The sequence below is a fragment of the Macrotis lagotis genome, chromosome 4 (assembly GCF_037893015.1).
Source record: "Macrotis lagotis isolate mMagLag1 chromosome 4, bilby.v1.9.chrom.fasta, whole genome shotgun sequence".
NCBI lineage: Eukaryota > Metazoa > Chordata > Mammalia > Peramelemorphia > Peramelidae > Macrotis > Macrotis lagotis.
Window position 1 is genome coordinate 171,692,009 of NC_133661.1, and position 16,160 is coordinate 171,708,168.

Below are 16,160 nucleotides of genomic sequence, written 5' to 3' on the forward strand. Positions count from 1 at the left end.
ACTGCATCACTTAATGAATTGTTATGTATGTAATAGTAATAGTAATGTGATAGTATTACATGCTAATGTAAATAGCACCACAGTATTTACAAATCACTTTCCTTAGATTAACCTTGTGAAGCTGGTAATATAAATAATATTCTCCTCATCCTGAGAAATACCCAGAAAGCTAAAAGATTTCACAGATAATAAATATAAGATTTAAATGTGGGTCTTCTGATCACAAGTTTAATACTCTTTCCACTATACCAAAAGTATTATATATTTTAATTCTGGTTTGTACTTTATTTGAAAGAAAAATCCTTTCTTCTTATTAGACAATGAGCTCGTAGAGAGCAGAGACTATCTTTAACTTTTCTTTGTATCTGCACTGATCACACTGCCTAGAACATCATAGGCACTTAGTAAATGGATGTTTATTAATAAAAATTTTGCATCTGAAAAAATTTAGCCTCTTAAGGAGTTTGTACCAAACACAAATAAATTACATACCATTCACAAATGTAACTTTGCTACCTTGAAATAATGTCCTTAATATAGAATGTTGAGTTATTTGTACTTAGATACTGCTTTAGTGATTTGACTATTAAAAATAATTAGGCTAACAAAACCATTGGGTCTAATTGATATCACTTATTACAAATAGACCAAGAGAACTTTTTGCAGGAAACCCAGAACTTCATTAAATTCTGTTTTGGACTGTTCCAGTCATTCATTGGCCCTTCCCCCCCATCTGAAAAGCTATTAGAAGGATATTTCCTATTCAACTCTTCTATTTTTACATTTGATTCAGAGAAACTGCAGAATCAGAAAGACATAGTTCCAGAAATACTTTCCTTTTTTTTTTAAAGTTTTTTTTTAGGTATTTTTGCAAGGCAAATGAGGCCAAGTGACTTGCCCAAGGCCACACAGCTAGGTATTCGAACTCCTGACTCCAGGGCCGGTGCTTTATCCACTACACCACCTAGCCGCCCCCCAGAAATACTTTTAAAATGAGCCAAATAGTTTTCTCTTTTCTTATTAGATTTACCTAGATGTAAATTTTTCTCTTATTCAAAACATAAAAAAAAGTCTCTTAAAAAAAAAGAGTGGCCTTCAGAAGTGGTTAATGTTCTGGAATGAATGATGACACTCTTTGTAAATAAGCATAATGCTAAGTTTGTGTCGTGTCCATGAAGTTGTGTTCAATCTCTGTAAAGAGTAAGTTAGAACACTCACTATTGTTGATGGCTAGAAAGAACACTTAGGATGGTAAATGATGACCCAAACTCATGAAACAGATGTATCTGGATTAATTATTTTCATTTCAAAAGAGTTGTTTGTAATATAAAAAGGTTTCTAAGATTAACACCAGGGATTTTCATGTAACTCTATGTTCCCTGATTGAGTTTGAACTGAAGGAAAAGCTAGAGGCATGGTTAACCGGTTACTTGTGAGTAAATGGTACCATGTCCTGAAAATGCCCCATACTTGTCTCAAGACTTTTCTCTCCAGAGTTCTTGTCTTTAATTGGATTTTAGTAAATGTCAGCTGAATGTTACTTACTCTTGCCACACAATTGGTCCATGTTCTTTTCTGGTCATACATTTCTCTGATGATATTCTTTTTGGTGAGGGGGCATATTACTAAGGCAGATAGGTGGAACTGTTGTACCCAAAGAGTAAGATGGAGACCAGAATTTGATTAAGGTTGGAGATCTTTATTCCCGGGGACTATCTGGGGATTAAGTACCCAAATCAGACAGTACCTAAGTGTTCAGGGGATAGGGTTTTTAATAGTGTTTTTTTGGGGGGGGGGGCGGAATAGAGCAAGCAGGATACAGAAGCAAAGTCAGCAGTTAGGTATATTATCTTGTTATGCTAATTACAAACATGTAAACATATAGCTCAATATAGATGGGGTGAGAAGGGGTCAGGGTCTTTGTGTAATAATTGAGATGGAGGGAGTCAGGAATTTGCTATCTTATGGTTCCAGTCGCATCTGGGGGAAGGGGAGGCAGTCCTGGAATTTAACAGATACAGCAAGACAATTAGGCTAACAAGGGTGCTTTGTAAATCTTTAGACAATTTTATGGTATATCCATGACCCCTAGGGTCCTATTGGACTATCTTCAGACCTAAAGGTGCCTAGCCAAATTTATATTTCTAAGGAATTTCTCAGGGCCCAGAAGGATGTCATGGACCCTTTTCTATACAGGAATTTCACAAACATTGATATTGTACTTCAGTAAATAGATTTCCAGAATGTGGACCCAAGTAATTATCTACTGGGAAACTTAGTAGCTTTGGGATCATAGGCAAGTCCCCTAATCTTTGTATCCCTCCTTTCCTTATCTCTAAAATGGGGCTAATAATAACACCTACCTTCCAGCATTACTGTGATGATAAAATGAGATATTTGTAATGTTCATTGCAAATCTTGAAGTCCTGGCTAAGAATAAAAATTCTTTGTTGATATTGCAACCTACTCACATCTACTGTATACCCCTCTTTTACTTTTTGGGCAACCCTAAACTTGAATTCCTCAGAGACTGTGGCATTCCGTGACTTATATCTAGACACCCAAAGAGTAGAGTTCTTAAAAAGCTGGAACTTGCTGGTCACTTTGGTCTTATCTAAATAGTTTAATTTTAGATGCTTTTAGTTTTTGTTTGTTTTTAGTAGGAGAGGAAATTTTATAAAATATTTAAAAGAAAATTTTACTTTTATATACATCTTCCTTCCCCACTCCCCTTTAAGTCATTTCCCCCTCTACATTAATGGACAAGATCTTAAAAAACAAAACAAAAACAAAATCAAAAATATTTAATGGTCCCAAGGTGAACGCTTTCTTGTTAGTCTTTTTCTTTCTCTTGTTTTAGTTTTGTTATACTTTAGAGATGATCTCAAAGGCTGCTTCCCCCAGTAAGTCTTCCCTGACCTGTATTGTTCTTTCATTTCCCTTAGGAGACTGTAAATTCTTGGAGGGGCAGAAACTTTCTTATCTAAAATATGTTTTCCTCATTTGTGTTAGCCCAGTGCTTTGTAAACAGTAAGCACTTAATAAATGCTGCTGAATTGTATACTTTTATCACCCCATTGATTTCTGTTTATATATATATATACACACACACACACACACACACACACACACACACACATCTATCTATCTGGGTTTAGGAAGCAAGTTCTCCTGGGCATATTGAAGGGTGTGTTTTGGCTAAGACAGTTTCTATTTTTCTTTTTTCCTTTTAACAACCTTTCTCTTGATCCTCAATGATGATAACATGTTTTGTGGTATAGGAGCCAAGTGAGAAGAAGGCACCTCTGGATATGTCCTTGTTTCTCAAGCTCCAGAAGCGGGTAACTGAATTAGAACTGGAAAAGCAAGCCATGCAGGATGAACTGGATCGAAAGGAGGAACAAGTACTCCGAAGCAAGGCTAAGGTACCCATCATCAATTGACTAATGTCAACATTGCCCATCCAGACATGAATTCATTATCTTTGGATTCTTACCTAGATGTCCATCATCTCCCTTTAGAGAAAGATTTCAAAGGAATACGCTTACTCCTCCAAAATTAGTTACAAAACACAAGACTTAGAGATTGGTTAGAATTCTTGATAAATACCAAAATGTGTTCTTCAGGATAAATAGATATACTGAGAATTATGATTTAAATCAATGGAAATATTGTTTTATTTTTCTCCTAGGAAGAAGAAAGACCTCAGATTAGAGGTGCTGAACTGGAATATGAATCACTCAAGGTAATTTTGACAGTTTTGCAAGTAAGAGGGAACTAATGATAATAACAAAACTTTACAATTAATTAATAGGTATTTATTAAGTGCTTTCTATGAACCAGGGACTCTGTTTAGTGGTAGAGGTACAAAGAAAGGTGAAAACATTGCTTCACTCCCCCCCACCCCACACAGAAGATGGTCTACTAGTCTTTTACATTGTTTCTAAGTTGAATGTGATGAGAGAGAAATCATATCCCTAAGGAAGAAAAAAAAAGTATTATGCCTGATTGTTGCACTAATGGAATGGGCAAGCCTGTCAATGTTGGTCATCACCCCCATGTTGCTGCCAGGGTGCACAATGTTCCTCTGGTTCTGCCCATCTCACTCAGTATCAGTCCATGCAAATCTTTCCTGGCTTCTAATAGAGTAATGTGTTTCCTCATATATATATATATATATATATATATATATATATATATATATATACACCACATTTTGTTAAGCCATTTCCTAATTGAAGGACATTTATGTTAATTTCCAATTCTTTGCCACCACCAACAGAGCTGCTATGAATATTTTTCTACAAGTGATATTTTTTTATTCATTACTAAAATATTCTTGTTTAAGAGTACACATAATACTCCCCTCCTCCCAAAAAATATAGACCATCATGAGAAATAAAGTAAAGGAAATGAAAAAAAATGTATTTCAGTCTGTGTTCTGATACCATCAGCTCTGTCTCAGGTGGATCACTTCCTAAAGGAAATGATAAATGCATAATAAAAGTTACTTCCATATTTTTGCACTGTTGCTGTTGCTGATTGTGATTCCCTCCATCCATTCCTCCCCACTACCATGTATTATATTTTCTCCCATCTTTCACTCTGGCCTTATTCTAAAATGTGCTGTAGGGTGACTGAGTAGCACAGCAGACTAATCACTGGCCCTGGGGCCAAGAGGCCCTGAGCCCACATACTACCCCTGAGACCTAGCAACTACCCGGCCCCAGGGTCCTGGACAGGCCATCGATTCCCAGCCTCTTGTAAGAAGTAATAAAGAAAATGTGTTATACCTGACTATTCCTTCCTATGATCTACCCTCTCCTCTATCACCTACATTCTCCCCTTTCCCCTTTCCCCCTTCTCTCCTTTTTACTCTAGATGTCTCTACCCTATTGAGTATGTATGCTGTTTCCTCTCTGAGCTATTTCTAGGTTGTTTGTTTTGTTTTGTTTTTGGCAATGCAGTGGGGTTAAGTTGACTTGCCCAAGGCCACACAGCTATGTAATTATTAAGTGTGTGAGGCCGAATTTGAACTCAGGTACTCCTGACTTCAGGACCAGTGCTCTATCCACTGTGCACCTAGCCACCTGCTCTGAGCCATTTCTGATAGGAGTGAAGCTTCCCTCATTCCCCCTCACCTCCCCCCCCCCCCATATCATTGCAGAAGCTCATTGTAAAAGAAAAATTAAAAAAATTATCTTTTATACAAAATATCTTAGCCTATTTGACCTCTCCTTTCTCTTACTCCCAGTGCATTTCCCTTTTAGTCATTAACTCCATTGTTACAATATATTATATTTTTGGATTCAGCTATCTTGCTGCTTATATAAAAGCTCCTTCCACCTGCTCTGTTAAATGAGAGGTTTCATATGAGTATTATCAGTATCATTATTCTATGCAGGAATATATGCAGTTCATCATCATTAAGTCCCTCATATTTTATCCTTATCCTCCACTCTCTATGTGCTTCACCTGAGTACTGTATTTGAAGGTCAAACTTTCTGTTCAGCTCTGGTCGTTTCAACAGGAACATTTGAAATTCCCCTGGTTCACTGAAAGTCAATTTTTTCCCCTGGAACAGGATGTTCAGTTTTGCTGGGTAGTTGATTCTCAGTTGCATTCCAAGCTCTTTTGCCTTCCAGAATATTATATTCCAAGTCCTATGAGCTCTTAATGTAGTTGCTGAGTCCTGTGTGATTCTGACTGTAGCTCCATGATATTTGGATTGTGTTCTTCTGGTTGCTTATTGTATTTTCTCTTTGACTTGGGAGTTCTGGAATTTGGTTATAATATTCCTGGGGGTTGGGGTTTTTTTTTTTTTTTGGATCTCTTTCCAGGTTAGATCAGTGGATTTTCTCAATTTCTATTTTACTCTCTGCTTCTAGGATATTAGGGCAATTTTCCTGTAGGATTTCTTTAAAAATGAGGTCAAGGCTCTTTTCCTCATCATAACTTTCAGGTATCCCAATAATTTTAAAATTATCTTTCCTGAATCTGTTTTCTAGATCAGTTATTTTTTCAATGAGATGTTTCACATTTTCTTCTAATTTTTCATTCTTTTGGTGTTGAAATATTATGTCTTGACTTCTTGTAAAGTTATCAGCTTCTTTTAATTCCATTCTACATCTGAGGGATTTGTTTTCTTCAGAGAGCTTTCTTATCTCCTTTTCCATCTGGCAAATTCTGCTTTTTATAGCATTCTTCTCCTCAATTTTGAACTGTTTTATCCATTTGGCCTATGCTGGTTTTTAACATGTTATTTTCTTCAGCTTTATTTTTTTTTTGATCTCCTTGACTAAGCTGCTGACTTCTTGTTCATGTTCTTCCTTCATCTCTCATTTCTTTTCCCAACTTTTCTTCTATCTCCCTTACTTGATTTTCAAAATCTTTTTTGAGCTCTGTCACTGCCTGAGCCCAACTTTGGTTTTTCATGTAGTCTTTATTTTTACATATTTTATTTTTCAAGGCAAATGGGGTTAAGTGGCTTGCCCAGGGCCACATAGCTAGGTATTTATTAAGTATCTGAGGCTGGATTTGAACTCAGAGACTCCTGACTCCAGGGCCAGTCCTTTATCCACTGCGCCACCTAGCTGCCCCTCATGGAGTCTTTAGATGCAGGAGCTTGTACTTCTCATCTTCAGATTGAGTATTTTGATCCTTCTTGGGATCATAGACAAAGAATTTCTCAGTGGTGTTCCTCTCTTTTTCTTTGTTTACTTATTTCTCCAGCCTGTGCCTGGTTTTGGGGTGCTTCTTGAGTTTTTGAGTATTATTGGGGCACCTGCTTTGGGTTTTTTTGGGGGGGGACATCCCACTGGGACCTTTATTCTTCCAAGGTCTTATGTTCTCTTGCCTGTGCTTTGATATGAAGATGATCACCTGCACTCCCCTCTGCCCTGGAGCTGTGAGGAGGGTCCCTGCTATCTTAGTATGGAAAGCCAAACTGCAACCTGGATCAGAGTGTGGGCAACCAGCAGAGTCTTGCCCCAGGGAGAGCAGAGAGATTTCTGCAGTCTCCCCAACCCCCTTACTATCTGTGTGGGCTGTGCTCTGGAGGTACAGGCTGGTTTCCCCAGATTTCCACTGCAGGTTCTTGCCACAGGGCTGCTCTTGAGGTCAGTGCTCCTCACTCCACACTCATTCTGGTGTTGCAGAGTTTTCTCATGGCCTATTCAAGCTGTTGCTGGTGATCCCTGAACTGGGCTGGGCTGGGCTGGGCTGGGCTGAGTGACAGTGGCTTTTTTTGAACTCCTGATCTTGGTGAAACACACCTTTCCCATGGAACTTCTAAGTTATCTTGGACTGTGAAAATGTATCACTAAGCCTTTCTTTGGGTTCTGCCCCTCTAAATTTGAGGTAGCGACATAATTTGTTGGCCTCTTTCAGTTTTGGTGGGAAGGAGTTTCTGGGTAATGCTGCCTTCATGCCACTATCTTGGCTCCACCCCCAGAAGCTTATATTTTCATGGATAACTATGTACAAAAAATATACATGCAGGGGAAAAGAAAAGTAATGATAAAAAGGTGAGAAAGGCTTTCTACAGCAGACAGCATTTGAACTGAGTCTTGAAGTTAGTGATTTTAAGAGGTGGAAGGCAGAATATTCTAGGCATGGTGAGGTTTTGTGAGGGTTCTGTGACAGGAGAGGGAGAATTTGTGTTAAGATCCCAATGAGACTAGTATAGTTGGATCATAAAGTGTGTGGTGAGGAGTAAAACATAAGAAGATGGGATAAGTTAGAAAGGAGATCACTTTAAAGTGAAAAAATTTAAATGCTATGCAAAGGTTTTTATATTTAATGGTAAAGGCAATAGGGAATTTTTGAGTAGAGGAATGACCTGGTCATACTTAGACTTTAGCAAAATTACTTGGGCAAGTAAGAAGAGAATGAATAATAATGGGTATGGGAATCAATGAAAAGATTATTGCAATAATTTGTGAGAAGTGATAAAAGCCTGAACTAGCATAATGATTATGTAAATGAAGAGATGACATATATGAATGATATTTTGTAAGTAAAAAAAATAAAACTTAGCAGTAGAGACAGCTATGTGACACAGTGGATAGAGCTCTGGCCCTGGAGTCAGGAGTACCTGAATTCAAATCTGGCCTCAGACACTTAATAATTACTTAGTTGTGTGGCCTTGGGCAAGCCACTTAACCCCATTGCCTTGCAAAAACTAAAAATCAAAACAAAAACAAAAAAAATCTTAGCAGTAGATTAGATTTGTGAAGTCAGAATGAGTCAAAGATAACAGCAAGATTGTGAACCAAGGGTGCATTTGCATAAAGATGATAATTGAACTTGAGAGTTGTAAGATCACCAAAGATAATATAAAAGGAAAAGAAGGTCTATTATGGAGGTTTAAGGAGTACCCATGGTTAATAGGCATGCACAGGATGATGAACTATCCAACTAAGTTGAGAAGGATTGTTTGGAGAGATAGTAGAAGAAAAGAAACCTAGAGAGGAGAGCATATCTAAAAGTGAGTTTTGATTCACAGATTCACAATGTCAGATGTTGAAGAAAGGTAAAGAAGAATGAATATTGTCAATTAAGAGATCGTTGGTATTTTTGGAGAGAGTAGCTTCAATTGAATGAGAAGAACAGAAGACAAATTAAAATGAGTTTAGAAGCAAGAAAAAAGTGAAGGTAGCCAGGGTAGACAGATTCCTCAAGGAGGTTAATCAAGAAAGAGAAAAGTTATAGAAAATCAATAGCTATGGTTGGATCAAAAAAAGGATGTTTTTTTCCCTTTCTTTTTTTAAAGAAGAGGAAGTCATAGGGATTGTAGGCAACATGGAAGGAGAAATAGAGAGAAATTTACAATTCTAGAGAAAGTGGATAGTAGTGCAGGCACTCTGAGGGCAGTTAGGTGGTGCAGTGGATAGAGCACTGGTCCTGGAGTCAGGTGGACCTGAGTTCAAATCCAGCCACAGAGACTTAATAATTGCTTAGCTGTGTGACCTGGCATAAGTCACTCAAACCCCATTGCCTTAAATAAATTAAAAAAATTTAAAATAGTGCAGGCAGTCCTAGTGAGGACAGGAAAGATTGGGGTTAAGATTACACGAAATTGCCCTTGGCACTAAGGGCCAACTCTTGGCCTCTTCATTTGACTAGAGTGAAGGAGGAGATAGAGATGAAAAGAGAAGGAAATAGAGCTTTTAGGAAATAGCTTCTTTTTTTTTTTTTTGGTGAAATACAAAGTCACATCCTTAGCTAAGGATAGGATGAAAGGGCTACAACAAAATGTTTGAAGAGAAATAAGCAGAACAGCTGCTGTGGAAAAGTGGGATAAAATCAGTTATGGAGAAGTAAAAGTATTGCCTTGCTCCTCCAATAAAGATCCCAGCTGAGACTGAATAACACTAACCTGTAGTTGATCCAATCAGCACAGTTTTGTGACTTGCTCCAAGTTTGTACAGTGACATGCAAATAGGAACCAAGGAGATAGGTTACATAATCAGAGTTTGTTGAGGTGTGATTAACTGTAGGCAATGGGGCAAAGGATTTGAAAGTAGAGAATTATATGGATTTCAACTGGTCTACCCATAAGAAATTAGATGGGAACAAAGAAGAGTGAAACCATTTGTAGGATAATTGACAAAAAAACAAAACAAAGTTAAAGAAGAATTGGAGGTTATAGAGAAGATGAAAAACTGAAGCATGAAGGGTCATAAGAGAGAGGGAAAGATAGGAATGATAAGATCTTAATCAGATAAAGCAATTTTGGAGTTTATGAATGTGAAAATGGATCATTTGTGAGTAATAGCAAAATCAAGAGTATAACCATATCTTTTTATATAATTGAGGTGGGATTACAGATCATGGGAAGTTTAGTAGACTGACAAACCAGAAAACTAGATTATTCAAGAGAATATAATGGTATGGTGAAGTTACCAATATGAAGTCAGGAGTTGGAGTGGAAGAGAAAGAATGTGAATTAGACTATAAAATCGTTGAGGAAATATTCTAGGGTTATATTGGCTAACTTTCATTGCATGATTCTCAAAAGAATAGAGTTAGCTGAGTAATGGTGAAAAAGAGTATGGAAGTAATAATAGGGAGCAAGATATAATCCCACCAAGAATGAGTCTGGGTCTGTGAAAGAAAGTGTAACCAGTACTATAAAAGCAGTGTTGTCAGAGGTCTCTGTGAGTTCCTGAAAATGGGTGAAGAAAGGAAGTCATTCAAGATGAGAAGTTTGTTAATCATGAAGGAGATATTACAGAAGGCACATTAGAAAGGATGGGTTAACTTGGAATGAAACATTGGCAGAGTGGGGTTGAGATGGGTAATTTATGTAGACTTATACCTTATAAATATTCCTTTGCTGAACTCCTGAAACACTCAAGTGAGAGGAGTTACCCACATAAATGGCATCAGGCAATGTGCATAGGGAATAAAAGCAAAGAATGAAAATGTTGAAAATTTACTTTAATCATGATTTATTTGATATATTTACCAATTCAGTTGCTGAATTTTTATGCCCTTCAATAAAATCACAGCAAAATTCATTCAAATTTAACCCTGGCTAAATATATTTACACACACACATATACATACACATATATATATATATACATATATATGTACATAAAATTAATTTTCTGTCTTCCCTATGGTTTTAATCAAATTATTTCCCTCTAGCTTTACCTCATAGGACCTTTAAACCTTTAGGTTACTATATTATGAACCTCCATATTAAGAATAAGCTTATTAAAGTATTACTATTCTTACAGAATAACTTTATTCACCCTCCATGCTTCCATTTGCAACTGTCCTAGTAAAATCAGCATTTGCCCCAATTTCTGTGGAATCTGCTTTGTTTTAGTAATTTGTATTGGCTATATACATAATAGTACAGATCTGTTACTACATTGTCACACTTGCCACAGGATATTGGGGCTTCCTTGGCATCATCCTTCTAGTCTATTTCAACTGAAATGGGGGCATCATTTGAAGAAAGTCATTGTTAGGCTATACTTATTATCTTTATCCTGATAGAACTGAGAGAATCTTCTTTTTAACCTTCACTAGTGTGTTTGTTTATGTATTAGATTAGACAATTATTATTTTGGAATGTACAGAAAGCCTGGTTCTAAGGGGTTATTATTCAAATCCCAATAAGTCTTAAGGAGGCATCAAAACTTGGGTGTTTCTGAGGGCTTTGTAAGTCACTATAAGCAGGAACCTGCAATGAAAGCAAGAAAGTAAATTTCATTGACCTTGCAGTTTTAGCAAAACAAATCCTTCTCTGCAAAGCATGTATACTGAATTATCAATCCTAAAATTCAGTTTTGGTGGATAAGCCAAAGTGCATGCCTAGTTTGTTCATGAGTCTCAGCACATAGGAGCTTGGTGAGATGGGCTTTGAATAGGCCAGGAGAATAGAGAACATCAGATCTATAACATTCTAACCCTAAATGTCCTCTAATACACACACAAACAAAAATGTGTTGTATAAAGGTATTCTTTATAGCATCCTAAAGTGCAAATCCTTCGTTAACATATTTGAGTGTTAAATGTTCCACAATTCTTTGTGAGAGTATAAAAATAACCTAAAATTGATCCATTGTTATAACTAACAAATGAAAAAAATAGAGGGGTCATATTTTCTTAAAATAAGAAGTAGTCTTAATATAACATATTAAAATGTGAGAGGAAGATGCAATCTCAAAATGGCCTCTCAAGCTGTTAATATTTAAACTTTATGAAGAAATCTTATTTATGACATGTCCTAAATAAAACATAAAGCTAGTTCATTTTTAGATGCTTGTCTTTCTCAGTATATCTAACACCCTGTGGTTGGTGTATTGTGATCATAAAGATCTTTTTGATAACACATTGTGCTGACCTTTCTCATTCTTCTGGAGTGAAGTGTTATCTCTGTGTGTGTGTGTGTGTGTGTGTGTGTGTGTGTGTGTGTGTGTGTGTGTGTAAAATATAGTAGGGCAAAAGAAGAACAGTTTAGCTCATGAATGACTGATGAAGCAGTGCTTCCTTCCCCTTCACCTCCCCAGCATGTCATGTTATATCCTAAACAACTTCACACACACACACACACACACACACACACACACACACACACGTGTGTGTGTGTGTGTGTGTATGATGCATTGCTGTAACACCACAGACAGAAAGTTTGAGATAAAACTGGTCTTTTGGTTGCTAACAGATACACTGTGAAAGTTAATTTTAAGGTTAAAGGCATATAGCCACCCCCAATCCAACTTACGCATAAAAAGGAGTCTTTAATGTATCTAATAAGGAGTTATTTAGCCTTTGAAAGACTCATTTCACTTTTGGAGAATTTGAGATATCAAGTTTTCCCAGACATTGAACTTAAATTTGTTTTTTTGCATCATATTCTAATTTTTCCTGGTTTTGACCTTTGAGTACAAACAGAATAATTTTAAACTTCTGCATTACAGATATTTTAATACTGCTCTCATGTATCTTCTCTAGACTAGGCATTCACAGATCTTTCACTATCCAATTTTCTTTTCACTGATTGTTCTCCATCTTATCAATATCTTTAACTATTATATCAAAAATGAATACAATAGGAAAACAGTGGTACTTTTGGCCTTCTTTTTCTGGGATCAGAATTCCCTTGATCACATTAGCACTTTTGACTTCCATGTGACTCACTGACTCGCTGACTCACTCTGAGTTTGTAGTCCTATAAAACTCCATATCCTCTTTAGACAAACAGCTGCCTGTCCCTTCATATTTTCCTTATAAAGTTTTTTTAACCCAAGTATAAAAGATTTATCCCTATTCAATCTCATAGTATTAGATTAAGCCCATAGAGTCTTGTAATCTATAGTTATCTTTTTTTAATCCTGTCATCCAGTGCATTAGCTAGCCTTTTCTGGCTTTGTAACCTCTGCACATTTGATAAGCATGTCATCTTTGCCTTATCAGAAGCATTGGTATTAATATTAAATAGCACCAAACCATGCATAGATCCCAGTGGTGCTTTACTGGAAGACTTTCTTCCAAATTAACATTGAACCATTAATAATTACTCTTTGAGTCTAGTCATTCCACCAGTTCAATGAGTTTCAAAATTTCTCCCCTCCAAAGCACCTTGTTAAAACTTTTACAGTCTTTTATCATCTCTTAATGACTTCAGGGCTATAACCAACTTCTTTTCCTTTTTGTCAATAAAAACTCAACCAAACATACCTTTTCCTCCTCTTACTTATTTTTGGACTCAGCAGTTGTTTTATTTACTTCACTCTACAACTACCTTCTCCTTTTTCTTTTGAATTCTTCAGACTTGTAATTTTTAATGCATTTTTCTTTCAAATTTTGCCATTCTGAGTGATCTCTCTCTCTCTCCTCCTTTAGTTCAAGTTCCTCTCCAGTGTATTATTAAGCCATCTCAAATTTCTGTTGCTGAAATTCATTTCCTCTGCCCTTCTATACAAATTTAGATCCCTCAAAAATGACCTTCACAATTTTTCTCTTCATTTAGATTGATTACTTATTTCTTCTCTGAAACCTTCTTTTACAGAAGTTAGAAGTTTCTATCAGTTTCATTGAAGACATTAAGTATGGATAGAGCCTAAACTTTTTAAGTGTGTTATTTTTCCACAACCCTTTTTACCAAAGCCAGAAAGAGAACATTAGTAAATATTTTAAGGAACAAACCATTTTGAACTTGTTAACTGGAAATAAGCTATTCAATTCTGTTTCTGGACTTTGGCTAGACCTGGGAACCAGACAGTCTCTCTAGGACTCTTCAGAATGGGGATGACCCAGGGCTGGCCTGAATACCAAAAAGGTCACTATAGAATAGAGCAGGCTTTTCAGGTCTGTGCTTCAACTGCATCCTGGGTAGGCAAGCCTGGAATATAGTTTCCACTGGAATTTGGGTTATAGACTATGAAGCAAACTACTGTTCACTTTACTGAATTCTGTTTAATGTAATACACCTTGAATTTCACCACACCACACAGAGTTCCAGGTAGGCTAGAGAGGGAAGCATTTCCTCTTTAGCCATTTGAGTATTACCATGTTGGGCTTTCACAATATAATTTTAATGTACCAGCTTAAAGGCAGTATACAAATAGTATGTGAATCTAAATGTCATGAATTTACTCTTTTTGTAGCGTCAAGAACTGGAATCAGAAAATAAGAAACTAAAGAATGAGCTGAATGAATTGCGTAAAGCACTCAGTGAAAAGGGTGCTCCTGAAGTGACTGCCCCAGGTGCGCCTGCCTACAGAGTCCTCATGGAGCAACTAACTTCAGTCAGTGAAGAACTGGATGTCAGAAAAGAGGAAGTCCTCATCCTGAGGTCTCAACTGGTGAGCCAGAAAGAGGCTATTCAACCTAAGGTAAGTGTTAGTAGATAAAAGAAGTTATCCTGGATTAGCTTGCCCACCAAATCATAAAGAAGAAGAAATTGTCATGTCAATTCCAATATTTCTTATCCTTTGGAAGTGAATTTTAATAGATTTGCTCTTGGCAAGATTTTCTACAGCCAAAACATAGTAGGTGAAAAGAAAAAGATAAATGGTTCCCCTGGTCAGGGAACATGTGAAATCCTAAATCTTATGGAAAGTTTTATAGAATACACTTATGAGAATTGTCCTTTTAAAGTGAAGCCTTCTGAAGCATTATTACTTAAGGAAATTTTCATGTTAAAAGTGTTGACATCAGTAAAATGACTCATAACTTTCTGTAGGAGGTACTAAAAATGAATTTTAAAATCTGCCACTTGGATACAATAATGGAATTCTCCATGGGCTTTTTTCTTGTTTTGCTTTTAAAGATAATATTTGAAAATGAATCGGTGTTGAAACAGGAAGTTCAATTAATAGTGTATTGCATAAGTCTATGTGAGAAGTGACTGTAAGCTCCTTGAAGACAAGAACTATATCATCCATAGAAAGTGGTTGATAAATGTGAGTTTAATGAAATGAAAAAGAAAAGAAAATGAATCAATGTATAAATATATCTTAGCAAGTATTTTAACCTAGTAGTGATAACTAAAAACTATGATAGAAGAATTATTATCCAAGGTATTTAAGAAACCTTCCTGTATATTTTCCTGAAGCATTGTATAAAGTACAGTAAGTATAGTTACTGACCTTAGAAGATCCTACTTAAAAAAAAAATCTAAAATGACCCTTATGCTTAATCATGATTGCTAGGGATTTTGATAGATATAATTATTCTATCCTGTTTGGGATAAGTACGAATACATGATATTTGTATGTGAATGGTATCTGGCACCAGTGATCAGCTTTGATTTAATTTTAAAACTCAGAATTATCAATATACAATTTTGGGGAAAAAAAATCCCAAAGATAAAGAGACTTAAATGCAGGTTAAAAAAAATATTTGTTTCTCAGATTTAGATCTCTAGGTTATAGTTTTATTCTGTACAACTTCATTGCCTGTGTAGGAGAAATGATATTGGTCATTTTGCTGTTACTTTCATCTATTTTAACTGAGAATCATTGGTGGGATTTATTTGTAGAAGTAAGAGAGTTTATTTTCTTCTTTCATGCTTGCCAATTTGTGATTTCCAGGAGGACAAGGTAATCATAAAGGGTTTAAAATTTTTTTAATATATCTTATTAATCCTGATTTCAATTTACAATATTTTTTAACCTGTGAAATAATGCTTTCTGGTTAAATTTACCAAAAAAAAATATTTTCTGATGAATTTGCATTCCATATTGGGAGATTATGGAAAACTGGGTAAGAGGGAACTCTAGTCCAAGACATGGATTATTTCCTCTATCACAGCACCATGGTTTTATTTCTATCAATTATTAGTACATGGTACATTGTAGTCAATAAATGGTTTAATAAATTGAATTCTAGTAGGGAATCCACAGGACTGGATTTAAGTTCTAAGTCTGAGTTATGTTTTATGAAAAATTTATGCTTTTCTAACCTTTCAACTATACCAGCTCTGCATTGGTTTGAATCAGGGAGGCTTTTTGCACTACCAACATTGCCATGGATGTTCAAATGCTAGTTAGGTTCTACTTAGATTGTACAGCTTCTCCTGTGTTCTGTTTTTTAAAAGTCAAAAATGTAGGTCAACTTTGAAATCCCAGTCTGCCAAATGGGAGCTTGTAAAATGATATGAGATAGGTAATGTGCTTTCATTTAAGATTCAGAAT

At 36.0% G+C, this 16,160-nt stretch overlaps 1 protein-coding gene across 4 annotated transcripts in view; it reads left to right on the forward strand.

Moving 5' to 3' along the window:
• MYO5A (myosin VA) overlaps window positions 1-16,160 on the forward strand; it is a 232,828-nt gene that overhangs the window by 175,401 nt on the left and 41,267 nt on the right. For all 4 annotated transcript variants that reach the window (XM_074234660.1, XM_074234661.1, XM_074234662.1 and 1 more), the window contains exons 26-28: window positions 3,282-3,425; window positions 3,692-3,745; window positions 14,130-14,357. In XM_074234660.1, coding sequence (XP_074090761.1) covers window positions 3,282-3,425; window positions 3,692-3,745; window positions 14,130-14,357 — 426 coding nt within the window. The remainder of the gene's footprint in view (window positions 1-3,281; window positions 3,426-3,691; window positions 3,746-14,129; window positions 14,358-16,160) is intronic.